Below are 17,836 nucleotides of genomic sequence, written 5' to 3'. Positions count from 1 at the left end.
AGGGACCCCCAGTGTTAAAATGGTTTTCTATGAGGCTGTCGTTGGACAGTTTCGAGTGCAACTTTGAAACACCTTTGCGCAAACTGAACACATGCTCAAACAGACAGGCATCTCAGAACAATCAGCAGCATCGACGGCACACCAACACAATGGAAAAAAAGGCATCTCAAAAATGAAGATTTGTCACAGATGCCAGTCACAACGGGAAAAAAAAACCCAATACAAAACATGCTGCAAGTGGTGTAAGACTTTTAAAACAGGGCTCTGATACGATGGGAACACTGCTTTTATTCATCGTACGTGTGGGGTTTTCTTCCCTCAAACGATGGTTTGCAGGGAGTGACATCGCCGTCAGTAAAGGTCACAATACTTTGGCTGCCGTTTTAAATAATTAACCGATGCCCTTCTGAAGCTCGGGCCTCTTCCGCACAGCACGTCTGTTGCCGCTCGGGCTCCTCTGTCTGACTCACGGGCCCGGCTGAGGCCTCTGTCTGTGAGTCACGACGCTCTCCATTGTTCGGGAGGTCCTTCACGACCTGCTGCTGCTGCTGCTCGCTGCTTCCGTCACAGAGAGCTACGTGTGAGTCTAGAGTCTGGAGCTGCAGTGGCGGCTCTGCGGGACTGGTGAAGTTGCAGGGCACGCTGGGCCGCTGTTTGGACTCCAGCGCCGTCTCGACGGCAGGGAGGGTGACGGCGGCGGCGCTCTCGGCGGCGGGGCGCTCCATCGGGTAGCGCTGCAAGCCCGGGGCGCCGTGGAAGGGGCTGCCGAGGCCCGCGAGAGGGCCGCTGGAGTAGCTGAGAACCGAGGGGAGCGGCACAGAGTACGGCGGAGGCACAGGGCAGTCCCAGTCGTCTTCCTCGTCTTCCTCCTCATCGTCATCTTCATCATCATCATCTTCCTCCTCCTCCTCCTCGTCCTCCTCGTCCTCCTCCTCGGGGTCGAGCGTCTCCAGGCTGTGCGTGCTGCAGTCTGACAGCCCGCTGCACACGCTGCTGCCCTCCTCGTCCTCATAGGCCTCGTCCTCGTCCTCCTCCTCATCCTCCTCATCCTCATCCTCATCCTCATCCTCATCGTCGTCCTCTTCCTCCTCGTCCCCCAGATGAGTGTCTGCACCGCCTGCGTTCTGCAGTTGCATGATGGGAACGTGCGGCGTACCACTCACCGGTGGAAACTGCATGTTCGCTTGCTGCTGCTGCTGCTGCTGCTGCAGCTGCTGCTGCTGCTGAACCGAGGAAGTGTCGCCATGGAAACCGTTGCCGTTGGTTACGAGCTGTTGCCCCGGCTGCAGCTGATGCTGCGGATGCTGCTGCTGCTGCTGCTGCTGCTCCTCCTCCTCCTCGCGGCTCCGCTCCAGCTCCAGCTTCATGATTGTGTGCAGGAAGTGGGTGCGCACCCGCACCGGGTTGAACTCCAGCCGCCCGGTGTTGTTGCTGCAGCCGTCTTTGGTGCAGCCGCAAGGGAAGGACATGCGGTCCACCTGAGTGCAAGGATGCATGAGTTTGAAATAAATAAATACAAAAAAAAAAACAACAACCCGGTTTCAAAGAACGGTTGCCACGTTTGCGCTGCTGTCAATCACATTTGGTGGTGTTGGAGCAGCAACGGCAGAGTTCACTGTCCTGAAAACCTCAACACAAATTTTATTTGCAGAGATTACGTTAATTCTGGGTTGTGTGTCTTAAATGGCACAATTTTAAACAACAAATTGGCTTAAGGAAGCCCACCTGACGGCGAATTTCGTCTTTCTATTCGGGCATTCTTAAAAATGGTCTCGCAAGATGGCAGCTAATGGGAACAAGAAGCTTGCACTATGTTTATTCTTATATCAATGACAACCGTTCTATGGGTAGGAAAACCAAATGATTTTTATTGTACTGCGAGTATACAGTTTTATTAATGTATTTATGGGCAGTATGTTAAGCTTTCACCAATATAAAAATCATAAATCAAGCCACGTTTTACACATTGGGTCTTTGGCTTCTTTTTTTCTCACGTTCAACCGTTCCTGTGTTTGCGCACATATGGGCACTCATGCTAAATTCTTTAAAGTCTTTATCGAATAATAATAATAGTAAGAAGTTTGATGTCGACCTTTTGATCTTATTCACACAGACGACCTGATCAGTGCCAACGCTGACCCCTGCTGGCGGACTTGCCACCCTCGCTATGATGCTCCGCTTTCGGTAAGTAAGCAGCCCACGTTTGCGCGTGAGGGACCACTGGGATCGGCCTGTGGCCGCCCCGCTGCGCACGCAAACACACACAAATGTTTGAGTATAATAGATGGGCCTCACCACAGTTCCATTTACCTGGCACTTAATGCCGGCCAGGCTGCACGCGCACGTCTCCGGGTCGCACGTCCCCCGGCAGCGGCAGCCGCACTCCTCGCGCGACGTCCGCAGGCCGCGCAGCTCGTGCTTTTCGTCCACGTCGATGCGGCGGACCCCCGACGAGCGCAGGAGGGCGCGGCGCCTCCTGGTGGTCAGGGGCTGCAGGAAGAAGTAGTCGTCCACCTCGGTGTTGTCCACGTCCAGGTCGTCCTCGGAGATGTCGTCCAGCGTCAGGGCGTCGGCCTCCACGGACGTCACGGTGCCGTTCTTAGTCAGCTGGTGGGGGGGGGGGCACCAATAATTTGCAATTATTTACATTACAATATTTATACTTTATTCTATGTTTTTATATTTATATTTATTTATACTAAATAAAACTATACTAAATTGCCCTGAGGACACCGTTTGAAAGGATCAATTTTAAAGGTCAACAACTATGAAAGATTAAGTTCTTACTAATTTATTCTAATCCAATTGTTGCTGTAGTTTGGATTTATTGAATGTGTTCAGTGTGACCTTTAAACTGAAGGCCTACCAAAGCACTTCACTAACATTGCATTGATGTAAACAACTTTGTTGTTTTCAATGTAATGCAAATCATTTGTAAAAAACAAACTGTCCCTATAGCTCTAAATAGTTGATTTTCCTTCCTTTCTTACTCTGTATATATGTTTATATATGTATATATATATATATATGTATATATATATATATATATATATATATATATATATATATATATATATATATATATATATATATGTATACATATATATATATAAAATTTACTTTTTATTAAAACAAATAATAAATAAAATAAATAAATGTAATCAAATTCTAATTTTAATTTATTTACGTTAAAAAATGCACTGCGCATTAATAAAAAAAAAACACATCAAGTTCACATCAACTACACCCCCCCAACTCCACTCCCACTCCCACTCCCACTCCCACTGACTTTGAGCTTGACGGCGTTGAGCTTCTCCTCCTTGAGGTGGTTCCTCAGCATGTTCCAGTGGCTCTGCTGCTGCTCTGCTGCGAACTCCCGGAGGGTGAAGCGCTTGACCGAGCTGTGGCGCGGCGACATGCCCAGGGTGCTGCCGCCCTGCGTGGGCACGCTGGTGAAGCCCTGCCGCCGGTTGAAGTAGTACACCGTCACGCTCTCAAAGTGCACGTTGCGACGGCCCCTCATCCGCTTGGCGGAGCGCTGCTGCAGGTTGGCTGCAGCAGGTATAGCGCAGGTATAGGGGGAGTGGAGGGGATGGGTAAATAATGGAAGAGTTGGAAAATCAGCACTGGGGGGGAAAGTAGGGTGGGTTCACACTGCATGTGTACCCAATTTCCATCAACATTTGTTTTTCATGAGAAGAGTGGGATCATCTGCACTCAAATGTGTTTTCTTTTGGGTGTAGAGAGTGTGTCAGAATCTGAAGCTTGGGTTTTTCACTCCGCCCAATCATCAAAAGACCAAAAAGTGGGAGGGCTCTACTTTTAAGTAGCTTTGCTAAAGACAACAAAAACACAACAAATTCAGTTTCACTTTGATTTTGGCAATTCACTAACACAGATTAGTATGTCATATTCCATTTTTCGCAGCCTACAAGCGTATCTCTCTCAGACCTCCACATCCTCCAAGATGGAGGACATCTGTGTGTCTTAGTGTTTATGTTTAGTGTTAATGTTTTATTTTTTTTTAAGTTAGTTTTGCTCATGTCCTCTCTCAAATCATTATGGGACGGAAGAGGTCCAGTGACCCTTACCGCAATTCACCACCAGGGGGCATGGAGGTGTGTTAGATTTGCTTTTGCATCACCGCTGTCATAGTTTTGTGTGTGTCTCAAGCAAGCCCCAAGAGTCCAAGATGGCGGCCCATTCATTTCAATGAAGTTGCTCGCGCAGCGCATGTCCCGAAAATGTTTTTGACTTCCGCATTAATGGGTCAATAGCGCATGCGGAGTCGTGTCACTTTCCATCGTGCCTCTGTAACTCACATGATCTTTCGCCAATCAGAACAGTCCTGGAAGAACGTCACTTACAGACACATCAGGAGAATAAAATCAGCCCATTCCTAAAATTAGTTCTTTGTGATTTAAATTCAAATAAGGAGGTACACTCCCTCAAAACTCATCAAATACACCAGGGGGCGCCAAGCGTTATTTGCAATGGACCACATTACGGAACTGCAGCGTGTCGGCCACAGTTCGTTGTGGGGGGGGGGGGGGCGGGCGGTGCTTGTCACGGCATTTTTTTGTTGACCGGGGGAGCGGAAGCCCGCGGGCCGTAGTTTGTCGACCCCTTGAAATACACAATCCAGAACTCCAAAACCCCCGTGTGGACAAGTTGCGAACTGCACCTTTACCACGTATGTTGAACTATTCCCTTGACGTTCAGGAGAGATCTGATTGACTGGAAGCAGTTGCTTTCAATTATTTAGATTTTCACGTTTCAGTGCTTCTCCAGAACCCTGGTATGACCTTTGTTTGCATATGTGTGCGCGTGCAGACGCGTGTGCGTGACCTTACAGTCCAGCAGTCCGGACGGGACGGGGTGGTTGAGGCTGTCGCTGCTGTTGCCGCTGTCGCCGCAGGAGACCTCGTCGTCGTCGGAGCCCTGCAGCGAGGACAGGTACGGGGTCGGACCCTCGTCCAGCTTCCTCTTCAGGATCCCGCTCATGGTGCTCGCGGCTCCACCACCCCCCGACTACCTGGTCACACTCTCGCTGCTGGTGCGTAAAAAACAAAACAAAACACATTCGATGATTTGTGCTGATGTTGGAACAAATTGAAATTCATTTGGCCCAAAAAAGGCAAGGCTAGGCGAAAGCTAGCACACACTTCCCGAAGGTGTTTAAACCCCACAGTATTTAGCTCTTTATTGAAATGACTCTTAAAAATGGATGAAAGACAGCTATTTTATGACTTACTGACTGATTAGTGGGATTTCTTCTAGTTTGGCGGGCCGGATTGAAAAGCTTAAGGGGCCGCATATGGCCCCCGGGCCGTAGTTTGCCCGTGCCTGGTTTCATCTGTTTATCTAGCTGCTCGGAACCGGCTGAGGATGACGTCATACGCGGCGAATCTCAACCGCTGGCCCCGAGCTTCACCCTCCCTGCATGGGCTTTGTCTGCCCCCCCCTTTCCCCGACTCTTCTGCACTCTGCTGCAACACAGATACTCAACGTGTCCACATCCCGCTGCATTTCCATTACACGCATACCTGTTTTTTTTTTTTTCAAGCCCCCACCTTCCCCACCTTCTTCATGCTTTTTCATTCATCCAGCAGTTGGTAAAAATAATGATGTGCAGAGGCAGACAGCGGGTCATCATCATCATCGTGCTCGTGTTCGTATGTCATGAGTCAGGCAGCATGCGGGAGGATTTCCTTGTGCAGCCCCGTTTTTCACCCCAAACCTTCCTGGTTTTGGATTCGATCAAACCCGGAGCGTGCACGCGCTCGCGCACGCTCACGCACGCAGCTCGCTCACGTGTCTGCGTGCATGCATGCCCGGCGTCTCCCCACCGGCGCCGGCTTATTGACAAATCGTCCGGCGACACCGTTTTAAACCCTTGTGGGGGCGATAGCGCCCAGCCAACACGTGCACAAATGTATTGTTATCATTATTTTATTCATTCTGACAGGAAAAAGCTCTGCGTGCGAGCGTTTGGCCGTCACCGACCTGGTTCCTTGGGCTCTCCTCGGGTCTCCAGGAAGTCCTCGCCTCCTCCTCTCTCCCTCCGCATCACACGGCGTTGACCAGCGACGGGCCGAACCTCGCTGTGTGTCGTCGTGATGATGCTGGTGCTGGTGCTGGTGCTGGTGCTGGTGCTGGTGCTGATGCTGATGCTGCTGATGATGATGATGCAGCGAGAGCTGCCATGTTTGCGTTGCCTCCTTCTCCTCTCCCGCAGCCTCCTCGTGTAGCAGCAGCAGCAGCGAACGCACCTCTGCTCCGCCGCTCTCTCATGTGCTCTCTCCCTCTCTCCTCGCTGTCAACTCTCTCTCCCTCTCTCTCTCTCTTTCTCTCGCTCGCTCACTCGCTCGCTGTCTGATTTCTATCCTGCTCTGCGCCTCCCTCCTCCCTCCCTCCCTCCCGCCTCTCCTCCCCCCTCGCTCCCTCCTCACAAAGACTTGTTAGCTGGGAGCTGCTGCCGGCTGGGGCGCTGGAGCTTGACTGAGGTGGAGGAGAGCCTTTTTTCTAGACCGCAGCGGAGAGATGGGGGTAGTTGTAGTTGGTAGTGGTGGTGGTGGTAGTGGTGGTGGATGGGATGGGATTGGGGGGTGGGGGGGTGGCTCTAGATATCTTTTTGGTGGTCTAGGACAGGGTTTTTCAACCTTTTTTTTCAGCCACGGCACATTTGTTATATTGAAAATAATCCATGGTACACCACCAACCAAAAATATTTTAGCCTAATAATGACAGCACAGTCTCTTAATGTATGCATACTCACTCAGTGTGAACCCTGGGCCTATTCAAATGCACACCAAGCTGATATCCTGGCCGGAACTGAGGGAGGAAAACAGGATTAGGTTCCTTTTTTTTTTTACAGCACAGTCACTGCACAATTGAATGTTATTATTAATTTTCTTCAGAGCAATTAAGTGAAGTTGGATCATTTTTCACGGCACACCTGACATGAGGTCAGGGTGCACTAGTGTGCCACAGCACAGTGGTTGAAAGAGACCTAAAACGCTCTGTTTCAACAAATAACATCACATGGAATTACAGTCGAGTTTGGGCTCCTCTCCCACAAACAGTCCAAACAGCCACCCTCAATATTTTCACCCCCCCCACACACACACACGAGCGCTAACGAAGCAAACCTAGCTCGCACCACCCCCCCGGTCTGTAGCGGCCAATGCACTCGCTGGCTCATTTGAATTTTAAATGAACAGCGGAGCCAGATAGATCAGAGGGAGGAGGCGGGCAGGCGCCAACAATGACGGGAAATCAATTATTCCCCCCCCCTGCTTAAAGAGCGTTTTCGAAGGCCAGATGCATCGTGAGGATGGAGTGTGTCTCAAAAAAAAAGAAAGAAAGAAAAAGCGCCCCCAGCCCCCGGAGCCGAAAAGAGATCTCTATTGTTTAGCATGCATGAAGAAAGAGGAGTGATAGGATGATTGGACTTGTGATGTAACGGCTTAAAATTGCTCTTACTTACCCTCGTTCCTGTTAACATATTCTGCATCTGTAAGCTGCACCTGCTCAGGTGTTCAAATGTGATCGAGAATGTGAAGTTATTATTATGATTATTATTAATTTTTTTTTAACTCGTTACAGGCTGTTGGTTAAGGGCTCGGTGATGTGTGAATGAGCGGAGAAGTTAAGCAGGGCGAGGGGAAAACAAAGGTCTCCGCCGTGAATCGGCTCATGCGACGACACACGTGGACAATTATAACTCTGTGCAGTTTATGTTGCCAGGCAACCTAACGTCTGTGTGTGTGTGTGTGTGTGTGTGTGTGTGTGTGTGTGTGTGTGTGTGTGTGTGTGTGTGTGTGTGTGTCCGCGCGCTGGTGTCCTTGCTTGTGTGTGCGCGCGCGTGCGCATCGTCTTCTACAGATATTAGATGTGTCAGTTGAGTCTATTTAGTATAGGTTGAGTTCTGAAAACTGTCTCACCTCTTTGTTTTGATGCTCTGACCTCCAGATTAACACCGTTGCTTTTTAACTCAATGCAGAATAGACTGCTTTCTTTTTCAATCTTATTGTTCATGAAGTGCAACGTCACTCTCTTGACTTCTGCATGCCATCTTTTAAACAGACGCTTGCGAAATTGATATTACTGTTAGTATTATACTATTAAGTATGAGCAATAAGTATTTCCCTCAACAGGGGAAATACGTTTACTAGATCTAGTAAAAGGTACTCATTAATAAAATAGTAATGCGGCTTCTCCTGCATGTACAGAGATTGTGGATGCATGCGATTCGGTTTAATTGATTCACTTTTAAGTTTCCCCTCATTCAAACATGAAACAGTTACTAAAAATTTGTGAAGAATTCACAGACTGGATGCTGGCGCTGAATCCTGCTGCACCTCTCTGGTTTCCACCCTGTCTCTCCCTAGCAACGAGCCGCTCCTGTCAGTTTTTTCAATTAGTGTAAAGGGTGATTCAGGAAAAAAGAGACGAGGAAGAAAAAAACTCCCGACGCTTTTGTGCAGTTAGGGCTGTTTGGATATATGTTGTATGAAAGTGCAGGTTGGTGCAGGGGAACGACCTTGAGCGCAGTTGGGGGTGGGGGGGCAGGTAGGTGGTAGTGAACAAAAAACCTCTCCTCAGCCTCACAGTCTGTGGCAGTGGAGAGTCACGACTGTTGCTCATATAAGGCGCGGAAACAGCCGTCACGGGCTAAATTCCGGGTTTGTCTCTATGAATAAGTGACCTCTCTCTGTTTCGAGAGGAAATAGTATTATTGGGGTTTTTATTTTCAGTCAATGCCGCAAATGTTTTCTCCCAGCAGAGATGGAGGGGCAACGTGCTGGAGAAACCGAGCCGTCCTCCCAATCAGCTTCCATGGCAACGAGCCACGAGAGGGAGTTTGGGTGGGGGGAAGGGGGAGTTGGAAAGGGAGGAGGAGGAGGAGGAGGAGGAGGAGGAGGAGGAATGCAGGCTGCTAGAGGGGATGCAGGGGAGGTGGGGGCTGGGATATGCGGTAGCTGCTGCTGAACGCTGAAGCACGATGAGGGGAGAAGCTGCGAGAGGGTCTGCTGTTTTTTTGTACATTTTTTTCCTGTCCGGGATGAAAAACCAGCTCGCAGGAAATATGTACTCTGTTGAATCGGAAGCGACGAGACCGTACTGCGCCAACGTGAGGCGCAGTCACGTCGAACGTCCTCGTCGGGAAAGTGTAAATACCACAACCGGCGCCTGTTTTCGCCCTACCGTGACACATTGCTGCATGCAGGCCCTCTGCCCCGTGTACATCCTGTCTCTGTTTGACGCGCCTGTCGAGGTCACCGGAGGACGCCGCAGCCATCTGCGCACACATCAGTACTGAGGGTGGTGGGGAGAAGGGGGGAGGGCGGCAGAGTATAGAAAGAGCATTTTAATTCATGTCTAGAGGGAAAAAGGGAAAGAAAAGGATCAAACGATGCAACAGCAAGTAACGGTCGTGTGTCACCGCCTCAGTGGAAGCTGCTGCAAATAGATTGTGTTTGATAAACAAGGACTGTTTTGATGATGTGTTAAGCATCAATACAGCGTGGATGCGTCAGGTTTAGTAGGAAAGTCAAGCACGCCCCTATGCAAAGTCATGAAAAGTTGCGGTCAAAGATTACCAGACTACCAGTCAAAGGTTTGGACACGCCCTATGTCTTTTCTTTCATTCCCATGACTATTGACGTTGCAGTTTCTCACTGGAGGCATCGAAGCTGCGTATGAACACACATGGAATTATGTAGGAAACGGTAAAAATGTAAAATAACACGTTTTATATTTGAATTCTTCAAAATAGCCACATTTCATGAACAGCATATTTAGAGCTATTTAACATGTTTTTTTTTTTCCTTTGCTGCACAGTTGTATTTATATCTTGCTCATATATTTGATGTGTTCAGTATCTATCTGCAGGGCAGAAAGTTAGATAAAAAAAAAAAAAAAAATACCTGAGAAGATGTGTCCTAACTTTTGACAGGTACTGTATGTACACTGGGTTAAAAGAATAAAAAAACAACAAAAAAACAACAAAAAAACAACGCAGCACTTGAAGTTGTACTTGAGCATCATTAGTTTCCATTGTGTTTGACCCTGGTGTATTTGCATCAGTTGGGTTTAACTTTGGACTGACTGATCAGCTGGAGTTCACGCCTTTTTTTTTTATTTTTTATTGCACCTATTAATGGCATGTAAGTGTCCAGGTAACAAACACGTGGAAGCAGCTGGCAGTGAGACATTGTGTTCACGCTACTAAAAAAAAGGCCAATAACAATAAATAGTATTGCAATTACGTCCACTGGGGAGGCAGAAAAACAGCTTTTATTGCCAGTTTAGTCCCTTTCCATACTGCATAACATTTTTATAATAACATCATTTTTTAATTAACAAGTGATAATTGGTGTGCTTTGCCACATTATAATGGCCTGTGTGCAGATTTCTTGTGCCTTATAGATTTTCTGTCTGCTATTCAAGCTCTGTAAAATGTCCAGCAGCTTATTTATACATGTTTGAATATGTTTACCAGTGAGATAAGATACTGATGCAGAGAATGTTCTTGGTCATTGACAATGATGTTTTCCCCCCCATCTTTTTTTGTAACTACTTGACTAATAAGCCTTTCATTAATTCCCAGGAGCGCCCCGTCCGATCGGCTCCGCTGCCTAGTCCTGTGTAATTGTTTCCCTGGGGATTTGGATAAATGGCTCAGCTGTCTGGCTGCTGGGTGACCCGCAGACCCTGCACTGAGCATGTGTGCAAGGAGAAGGGGAAATGAAAAATGTGGATTGAAGGTGTTCTTTTTATTTTGTTTGTTTGTTTCATAAAACAAAGAAATTATAAATAGTTTTTGATAATTCCTTTGTTTTTTAAGTACTGTTACAGCAAAGAAACACAAAATAAATAATTATAATTGTCTTCACGAAAAAGCTTGAAAGAAATTAAAATTTAAGAGAAAGAAAAAAAAATCCCTTTCACTTCCACAGCACGGCGCTATTCTCCATTAACAATCACGCCAGAGAAAAAGAAATGGAATTGTTCCTTTGTTGTTGTGCCACGCAAAGAAATGCCTGTATTCCTGAAAACGGTAAGTTGTACGTTTGTTAATGACGCTGAACAAATAACAAATATGCTTGGGGTTCACGTCCCAAATATGTAAAACAAGTAGCTTTTGTTATCCAGGGCTAATGTCTGCGCTCAGTGGATTTCCAATTGAGCTACAGTACTGTTAGCTGAAGAACAGCCATCCAAACTTGTGTGTTCGCAAAGTCTTTTAGCTTTAGCATCTTAGCATCTTTTCACTTGCTACATTGTTGTTGTTTTTTTTAAATTAACTGTGGTTTTACGGTCATAGTAGATGTAAATTATTATTATTATTATTATTATTATTATTATTATTATTATTATTATTATTATTATTATGTTTTTGTTGTTGTGACGTGGCACTTGAGAAAGGCTCAAGCACGTTGCGTCATCTGTGACAAAGTGAGCAAAGTCAAAAACAACACCGCAAAATACACACACAAAAAGCCACAAATGCAATAATTGCGACCACTAGTCTAAGAATATGACTCGGTGAATTATCAAGCCACGTTGTTTTTAAATACCTAATATAATTTTTGTTATTACGCCATTTTTATCTTTTGTAGTTGTCTAAATATGTTGTATATATTCTCCCTTCTCCCTTATGAAGAAATGGGCGCTTGTGTAGTACATATTATCGAAAAACGAACGGAGGAAAGTAACCGAGTGTGTTAAACCCTTTTATTGCAGTTCCAGAATTTGGCCACTAGGTGGGAGCCTTGGCTCAGAAGAAGATTGTAGGAGCGCCTTCATGGGCCCAAAAAGCTGGGATTGACATATTTCTTTATGATTGTTCTGATCTCTCAAAAATAAAAATAAAAATAAACTAACAAAAAAGAAGATAGTAGATATCTTGATAACTGATAACTGTCTACGATTCATCTTGATGTAATCAAAATTGCTGAGGCTATCTGACCTTTCTTTGGATCATCTGCACACAGCTGTCATCCAAGGTTGCACAGCCACATCCTCTCCACTAAACTACACAGTTAATGAGCTTTTGTGCTTGTGAGTCCAAGTCCAATGCACCCTGGCAATTTCTCAGCAGGCTCTCTGTTTCTAACACGCAGCGGCTCCCGTCTTTTACCACGTTTTTTTGTTTAGTTTTTCTTTTGATCGCTGTCTTTTATCCAGCAATGGCACGGCCAGCTGTGATGAATGCGAGAGGAGACAGGGAGGCGCTAGAATTTTCTCTGCCCGGGAAAAGCGGAGGACGTGGAGGAGCGGAATTTCTGGTCAGGGGTAGCAGATGGCCTCCCCGTCTGTCTGCTCTGTTTAAAGAGCACTGCGGGTGAAGCCCCGAGTCAAACAAGCCCGACTACACGGCCTGCGGTAATCTCAGACCTCTCCGCGCCCGCCTCCCAATCCTGGCACATCAAGATTTAATGCTCAAATTTTAAAAACGGTTAGAGAGTGCGCCGCTGCCTGCCGCAGCAGACAGGATCTGACATTCCCCGCTGGTTTGAGCTCCGCTAACATCCCAGCTGGTCTCTCTCTTGCCCTGGAAACGCTGAGCCTTAACGCGGCAACTTTTAGTTTGTTTGGAACCTTAGTCGGGTCCACGTTGCCACTGTCTCATGACCTAACTGAGCTCCTGAGGCGCGTTACGCCGAGGGGGGTGGAAGTAATACCTCAGTAACTGGAGTAGCATAGCTGTCACCTGATCTCCACCGGCTACCACGTCGGCTCCTGTGCCTAGAAAGTCAGCAGGAAGTGACACCCAATACCCACATCAGTCTCCCTTTAATTAACCATTTTGATTTTCAGAAGAAAAAAAAAACTCTTTTTATATATATATGTATATATATATATATGTGTGTGTACAGTATATGTATAGTTTTTGCTCTGTAGCATTGTGACACGGTGTGCATTTTTGTGCTCATGTCTTTGGCTGCCAATTTTTTCTTTTGTCCCTTTCCAAAAGTGGATTGTGCGATAAGCTTCAGTTTTAGCTGGAGGCCAGTACCCAGCAGGGTAACGACAAGAACAGTAAGACAACAAACAAACTGTTGCACTTTTTTGTTCCCTTCATCTTTTCCTCCGCAGGATTTTTTCCCCCTTTGCCAGTGCAAGGTCTTTTGTGTGTCAACCTTTCTTCTGAATCAATAGCGGAACATTAAAACAGGCACACGGTGACAAATTGCGTGCCAAAGTTCAAATTGCCAGTGGAAAAGCACCCAGATTTCTGAACTTTCTGCTTTATTTGGAGTTCATCCCCCGCTGGGCTCTGTCCTGACCTGACTCAGCTACCATATCCCATAATAATCAGTAGGCTTGCGTGTGCGTTGGGGGCGGGGGGAGGCTGGTCGCTGAAGTTGAAAGGGGGGGGGGGTTGTCTGAGGATATCCTCCGTAAGCGCTGTCAGACAGCCTTTGGGGAGATGTTTCATTTGTTCTGAGATAATGGGATCATACTTCATTGATCCTTGCTGTAAATTTGGTTACTGAGGCATTAAAGTAATAAGACAAATGGAGCTGTAAAAAAAAAAAAAGAGAGAGAGAGAGAAAGCCGACGAGGAAAATCGTTAGTCATTAAGACGCTGCGACGAGAAACAATAAAACACGGTGTAAACAGTTATGTGACACTATTGAGCAGCGCATTAATCAATCAAAGCGGGTAATCATATTGCGTTTTATTAAAACAGTAGGACTCGGCTAGGAGTTAAATGAGAAATGAAACCTCATATGCCCCATGCGCACAACTTAAGAGCAGAAATCAACACGTATTCACATTCACGGGAAGTCACCTTGCTGGGAAATGGCTGCGAGGGGACAGAGAAATATCGCCGTGGGCGACTAAATGTAACTGGGTGTCTCGTTTTGGACTGACCCGCCATCTCTCATGAACCGAGATAACATGCAAAACATTGTAAATGAACTCCAGCGGCCAGGCGGACAATGAACTCATTCATCCAGCTAAAGGGATATGACGCAACATTTGCCACCGAGCCCACGATGAATTACATCCCGCACACGTCGCAAGACTTGGTTCACTCATGTTTGACCACCGTGCCATTAGAACTGTATTAGAACAGAATGGAATAGCCTTTATTGTCATCGCACTGCCAAGTAGCTACAACGAAATCGCGGTTTGGAGCTATATTGAAAAAGAAAGAAATATCTCATATAGACATAAAAGCCATAGAGTCAGTTAAAAACAATATATGTTAGGGCGCATTTGAATTTGTACATTTGATGCTTAAAAAAAAAATGAATTAGGTCTTGATGCTACAAAATTGCTTTTGCATACAGCTTTAGCCAGATGATGCTAGGTTGCTAACAATTTCAAACAAAACGCCCAAATAAAAAGTTTAAAACAATTTAATAGTGAAAAAAGTATTTTTGGCATGTAATTTATAACTACAGGGACTTTTTGGAGTTGCAACTGTATTCATTTATTTATTTTACTCCAATGATATACCACCATAAATAAAGAGTTGCTGTTGAGCTTCAATAGATTTATGGCTTTTCCCATAAGCACTGCTTCCAGACTGATATTTGTATTTTTTTTTTCTTCATCCCCAGACTTTCTTGGGAACCACAGGACCCTACGGCTCCGTGAGTACATGCCATTTCATGCTGTATCAAGTGGGGGGCGTCGTCTCATTAATCGCGTGCGGGCACCCGTCCATGTTTGGGCACCAGAGAATTACGTCTTCCTTCTGCTCCTTGTCCCATCACGTGGATCACATTTCAATCTGTCCTCCTTCGAGCAAAGCGGCGGCCGGGAATCCAACGTGGGAGCCAGCCGCAGAAACCTGCCGCATGTTTCATGTAATTTGAGCAGGCAGTGTTGTTTTTTTCCTCTTCTTTTTGTTTGTTTTTTTGCCTGGGCGAATCCTTCACAGCGAGGCTCCTCCGCAGCCCCACCACGGGCCTAAATATTGTCTCGTCGTATTAGAGCAACGTGCCTGCTGTGCCCGGGCTTTGTGTTAGGGGACATTATGTTTGCTTTCACACCGGATTGCTTAAAAGTGTGTGTGTGTGTGTGTGTGTGTGTGTGTGTGTGTGTGAGAGCGAGAGAAAAGGAAAGCCTATGTGTGTCCCCACTTTGGTTGCATGACAAATCAAGATGCATAATCAGCAAGAATCTTTGCTTTTTCCGTTCTCTCCCCCGCAGTCCATCTTTTAGTTTGCTCTACAGTGTCACAGAAATAGAATAGAATAGAATAGAACAAAATAGAAAAGAATATAGAATGGATGTACTTTATTGGGAAACTACGCTGGTGCAGTACTGAAAAAACAATACAAAAAAAACAAACTATACAGCAAGTACAAGAAACATTCAAGTCAATCTATATACAACAGACAAACAAGAACAGATGTGCAAAAGGCCGTCAATTGTGAAGGTTTTAAAAAGGCATTACTGCAATATTTGTTAAGTCTAGAAAAAGTCCAGAATGTTATGTCACACAGTGGGGAAGAGTTATAGAGGGTAACTTTATTGAAACTTTATTCAAAAACCACAAACCTAAAACGGCATAATGAGGCATCAAGCCGCATTTGTAATTTACTTATTTTTTTACTTTCCTCGTATGTCTACCGGATGGAGGATCCAGCTGAACGCGACACTCGTGCCTGCTCTGAATAATGCATCTGGTGCGCCAGTCATGCATGGGCAAACGACGGCCCGGGGCCCATATGCAGTCCGTTCAAATTTTTAATCCGGCCCGCTGAACTTGAAGAAAGGATATTAATAATCAGTAAGTCATAAAATAGCTGTATTTCATTAATTATGTCAGTGTTTCAAGAGTCATTTCAATAAAGAGCTAAAATACCAAATACAGTGGGGCTTCAAAGACACTGATTTTGTTGTAACAGTGCTTTGGTTCATTTTCAATTGACATTAAAGCTACATCATAATTGTTTGCCACAGTGCTCACTATCTGTGATGTGAAATGCCATTGATCAGTAGGAGCGTTTCTGGGCTACCTTGAGCAGCCTGCAGACTCAAGAAAGGACGTCCTCTTTGTGGATTTTGAGAAATATGTGGCAAACCCAGAGTAATGCGGGGGAAAACAATTGCACTCAGATGAGCTTTTAGCCCCCTGAGACAGCACCAGATTCAGTCTGTTTGCATAGCAATGCACAAACATTGCACTCGGGGCTATTGCTTTGCTTTGGCCTGCAAACCGTTGGAAGCTGAAGCCATGGCCGCAGCCCCATCATAGGTTTGTGCCACAAGTTTCTCCCTCAAATTGTAGTCCAGCATTCAAGACTCCAAAAACAGACTGAGCATCTCTTCCCACAGAAACGTCAAAAAAAAATCCAGTTAGGCGCTCCTGGATTTTACCAGGATATTGTACTGTCCAGATAGCGAACAATGACAGAGAATCCTTGTTCGCCTCAGGTGGAGGAGTTTCAAGTATCTCGGGGTCTCGTTCACGAGGGAGGGGAAGATGGAGCGCGAGATCGCGGGCGGTCGGTTGTGGTGACTGCATCACTGTGGACGCCGCACTGATCCACCTGCGATCTCCAATCCAATCTGTCGTGGTGAAGAAGGAGCTGAAATGAGTTTCTTCCGTAGTGTGGCTGGGCTAGGGCACCCTTAGGGACAGGGTGAGGAGCTCGATCACCTCGAAAGGAGCTTAGAGTAGAGCCGCTTCCTTCGCATCGAGAGGAGCCAGTTAAGGTGGCTCAGGCATCTGTGTCGGATGCCTCCTGGATGCCTCTCTGGAGAGGTGTTCCGGGCATGTCCCACCGGGAGAAGACCTCGAGGAACCTTGCACATGTACTCACTTGTTCACTGCTTTTTTCGTGCCTTTTGTATGCTCTGTCAAAGTCAAACCGATCCCCAAAACCCACCTTTGACCGGACAACACACTCCTGAGATGGTTTCATCCAGAGGCATGGCCAACAGTACATTTTATTTGTGACAGCACTTCCAGTCAGCCAGCTCACTTTGCTATACCACGACAGCTATACTTTTCCCAACCTTTTGCACCAAAATCAATCTGAGGAGTTGATCCGCCTTCCTGTTTAACTCCAAGTTTCTCTTTGTAAGGAAGACTATCAAATGGCTTCGCCGCCAAAATCCGGTTGACAACATTGATATTCATATAATCTGCCATTATGTGCAGCTTTCTGGCAGCTAGCTCGCTAGCTGGAGCTGCTGTGCGAGGCTAGTGTGAAGTGTGACCGTCTGTGAGTGCTTTGTGACGGGGGACAGGTTCAGCAGCCACTGTGACAGAAGTCTCCAAACACAAGCAGCTACAATGTCCAAAACACCAGAAATAGATGCTAGGTTTGTCGCCAGTCGTTTCTAACAAAGACAAAGTCGCCAAGAGAATCAGTAAAGTCTCTGGATCAACTCAGAGCCACGGAATGAAAAACTTGATAAATCCTTCGGTGGATGATTCATACTTAAGGTCGCTGATTCGCTCATTTCGCTGTCAATCAAAAAGGGATTCAGCCTCATGTGTCACTGTCAGATACCTGTGATAAGTAGCTGATTCTGAACAAAAGATGAACGCATTCTATGGCATGTTTAGTCAATGAAATGTACACACAACAGTACATATTTGACCACTTATTTTTTGACATTTTAGGGGAAGCTGATCTTCCCTTGCAGTCTCAGAGCAGTCGCCTCTGATGTCCCTCATGCATATTTATAGGCCCCTCTATCAAATTTTGGAACCCACTGTGGCCCACCAGTCAAAAACTTTGCCCACCCCTCTAACTCGCTTATCGCGGGGATGGACCTCCACCCTCGGCTCATTGAGATTTGGCTTTTCCCCTGATTCCATTTTCCTCTTAACAGCGTCTTTCGCTTTTCC

General features: G+C 46.3%; 2 protein-coding genes across 6 annotated transcripts in view; one reads left to right on the top strand and one right to left on the bottom strand.

The window, feature by feature from the left end:
- LOC142882867 (uncharacterized) lies at positions 1–6,385 on the bottom strand. 3 transcript variants are annotated; one of them, XM_076017576.1, is made up of 5 exons: positions 6,007–6,385; positions 4,854–5,053; positions 3,290–3,552; positions 2,299–2,607; positions 1–1,478 (listed from the first exon to the last, which is right to left on the bottom strand). In XM_076017576.1, the coding sequence occupies exons 2-5, from the start codon at positions 5,002–5,004 to the stop codon at positions 384–386; spliced, it is 1,818 nt and encodes a 605-aa protein (XP_075873691.1). In that variant the 5' UTR covers positions 5,005–5,053; positions 6,007–6,385; the 3' UTR covers positions 1–383. The 3 variants fall into 3 exon arrangements, with proteins under 3 accessions (XP_075873691.1, XP_075873690.1, XP_075873692.1); XM_076017575.1 differs by having other exon boundaries at positions 2,296–2,607; positions 6,007–6,384; XM_076017577.1 differs by having other exon boundaries at positions 2,311–2,607; positions 6,007–6,384.
- Positions 6,386–11,955: 5,570 nt separating this feature from the next.
- The window catches only part of xirp2a (xin actin binding repeat containing 2a), a 63,104-nt gene continuing 57,223 nt past the window's right edge, over positions 11,956–17,836 (top strand). For 2 of the 3 annotated variants that reach the window (XM_076017574.1, XM_076017572.1), the window contains exons 1-2: positions 11,956–12,069; positions 14,586–14,618. The gene's annotated coding sequence lies outside the window, so the exon portion shown is untranslated. The remainder of the gene's footprint in view (positions 12,070–14,585; positions 14,619–17,836) is intronic. The other variant, XM_076017573.1, reaches the window with a different exon arrangement.

This window comes from Nelusetta ayraudi, unplaced genomic scaffold (assembly GCF_046127955.1).
Source record: "Nelusetta ayraudi isolate G7.1 ecotype Tasmania unplaced genomic scaffold, CSIRO-AGI_Nayr_v1 ptg000006l, whole genome shotgun sequence".
NCBI classification, from domain to species: Eukaryota; Metazoa; Chordata; class Actinopteri; order Tetraodontiformes; family Monacanthidae; genus Nelusetta; species Nelusetta ayraudi.
Note: the sequence above shows the minus strand (reverse complement) of the source record. Positions and strands in the feature narration are given on the sequence as shown.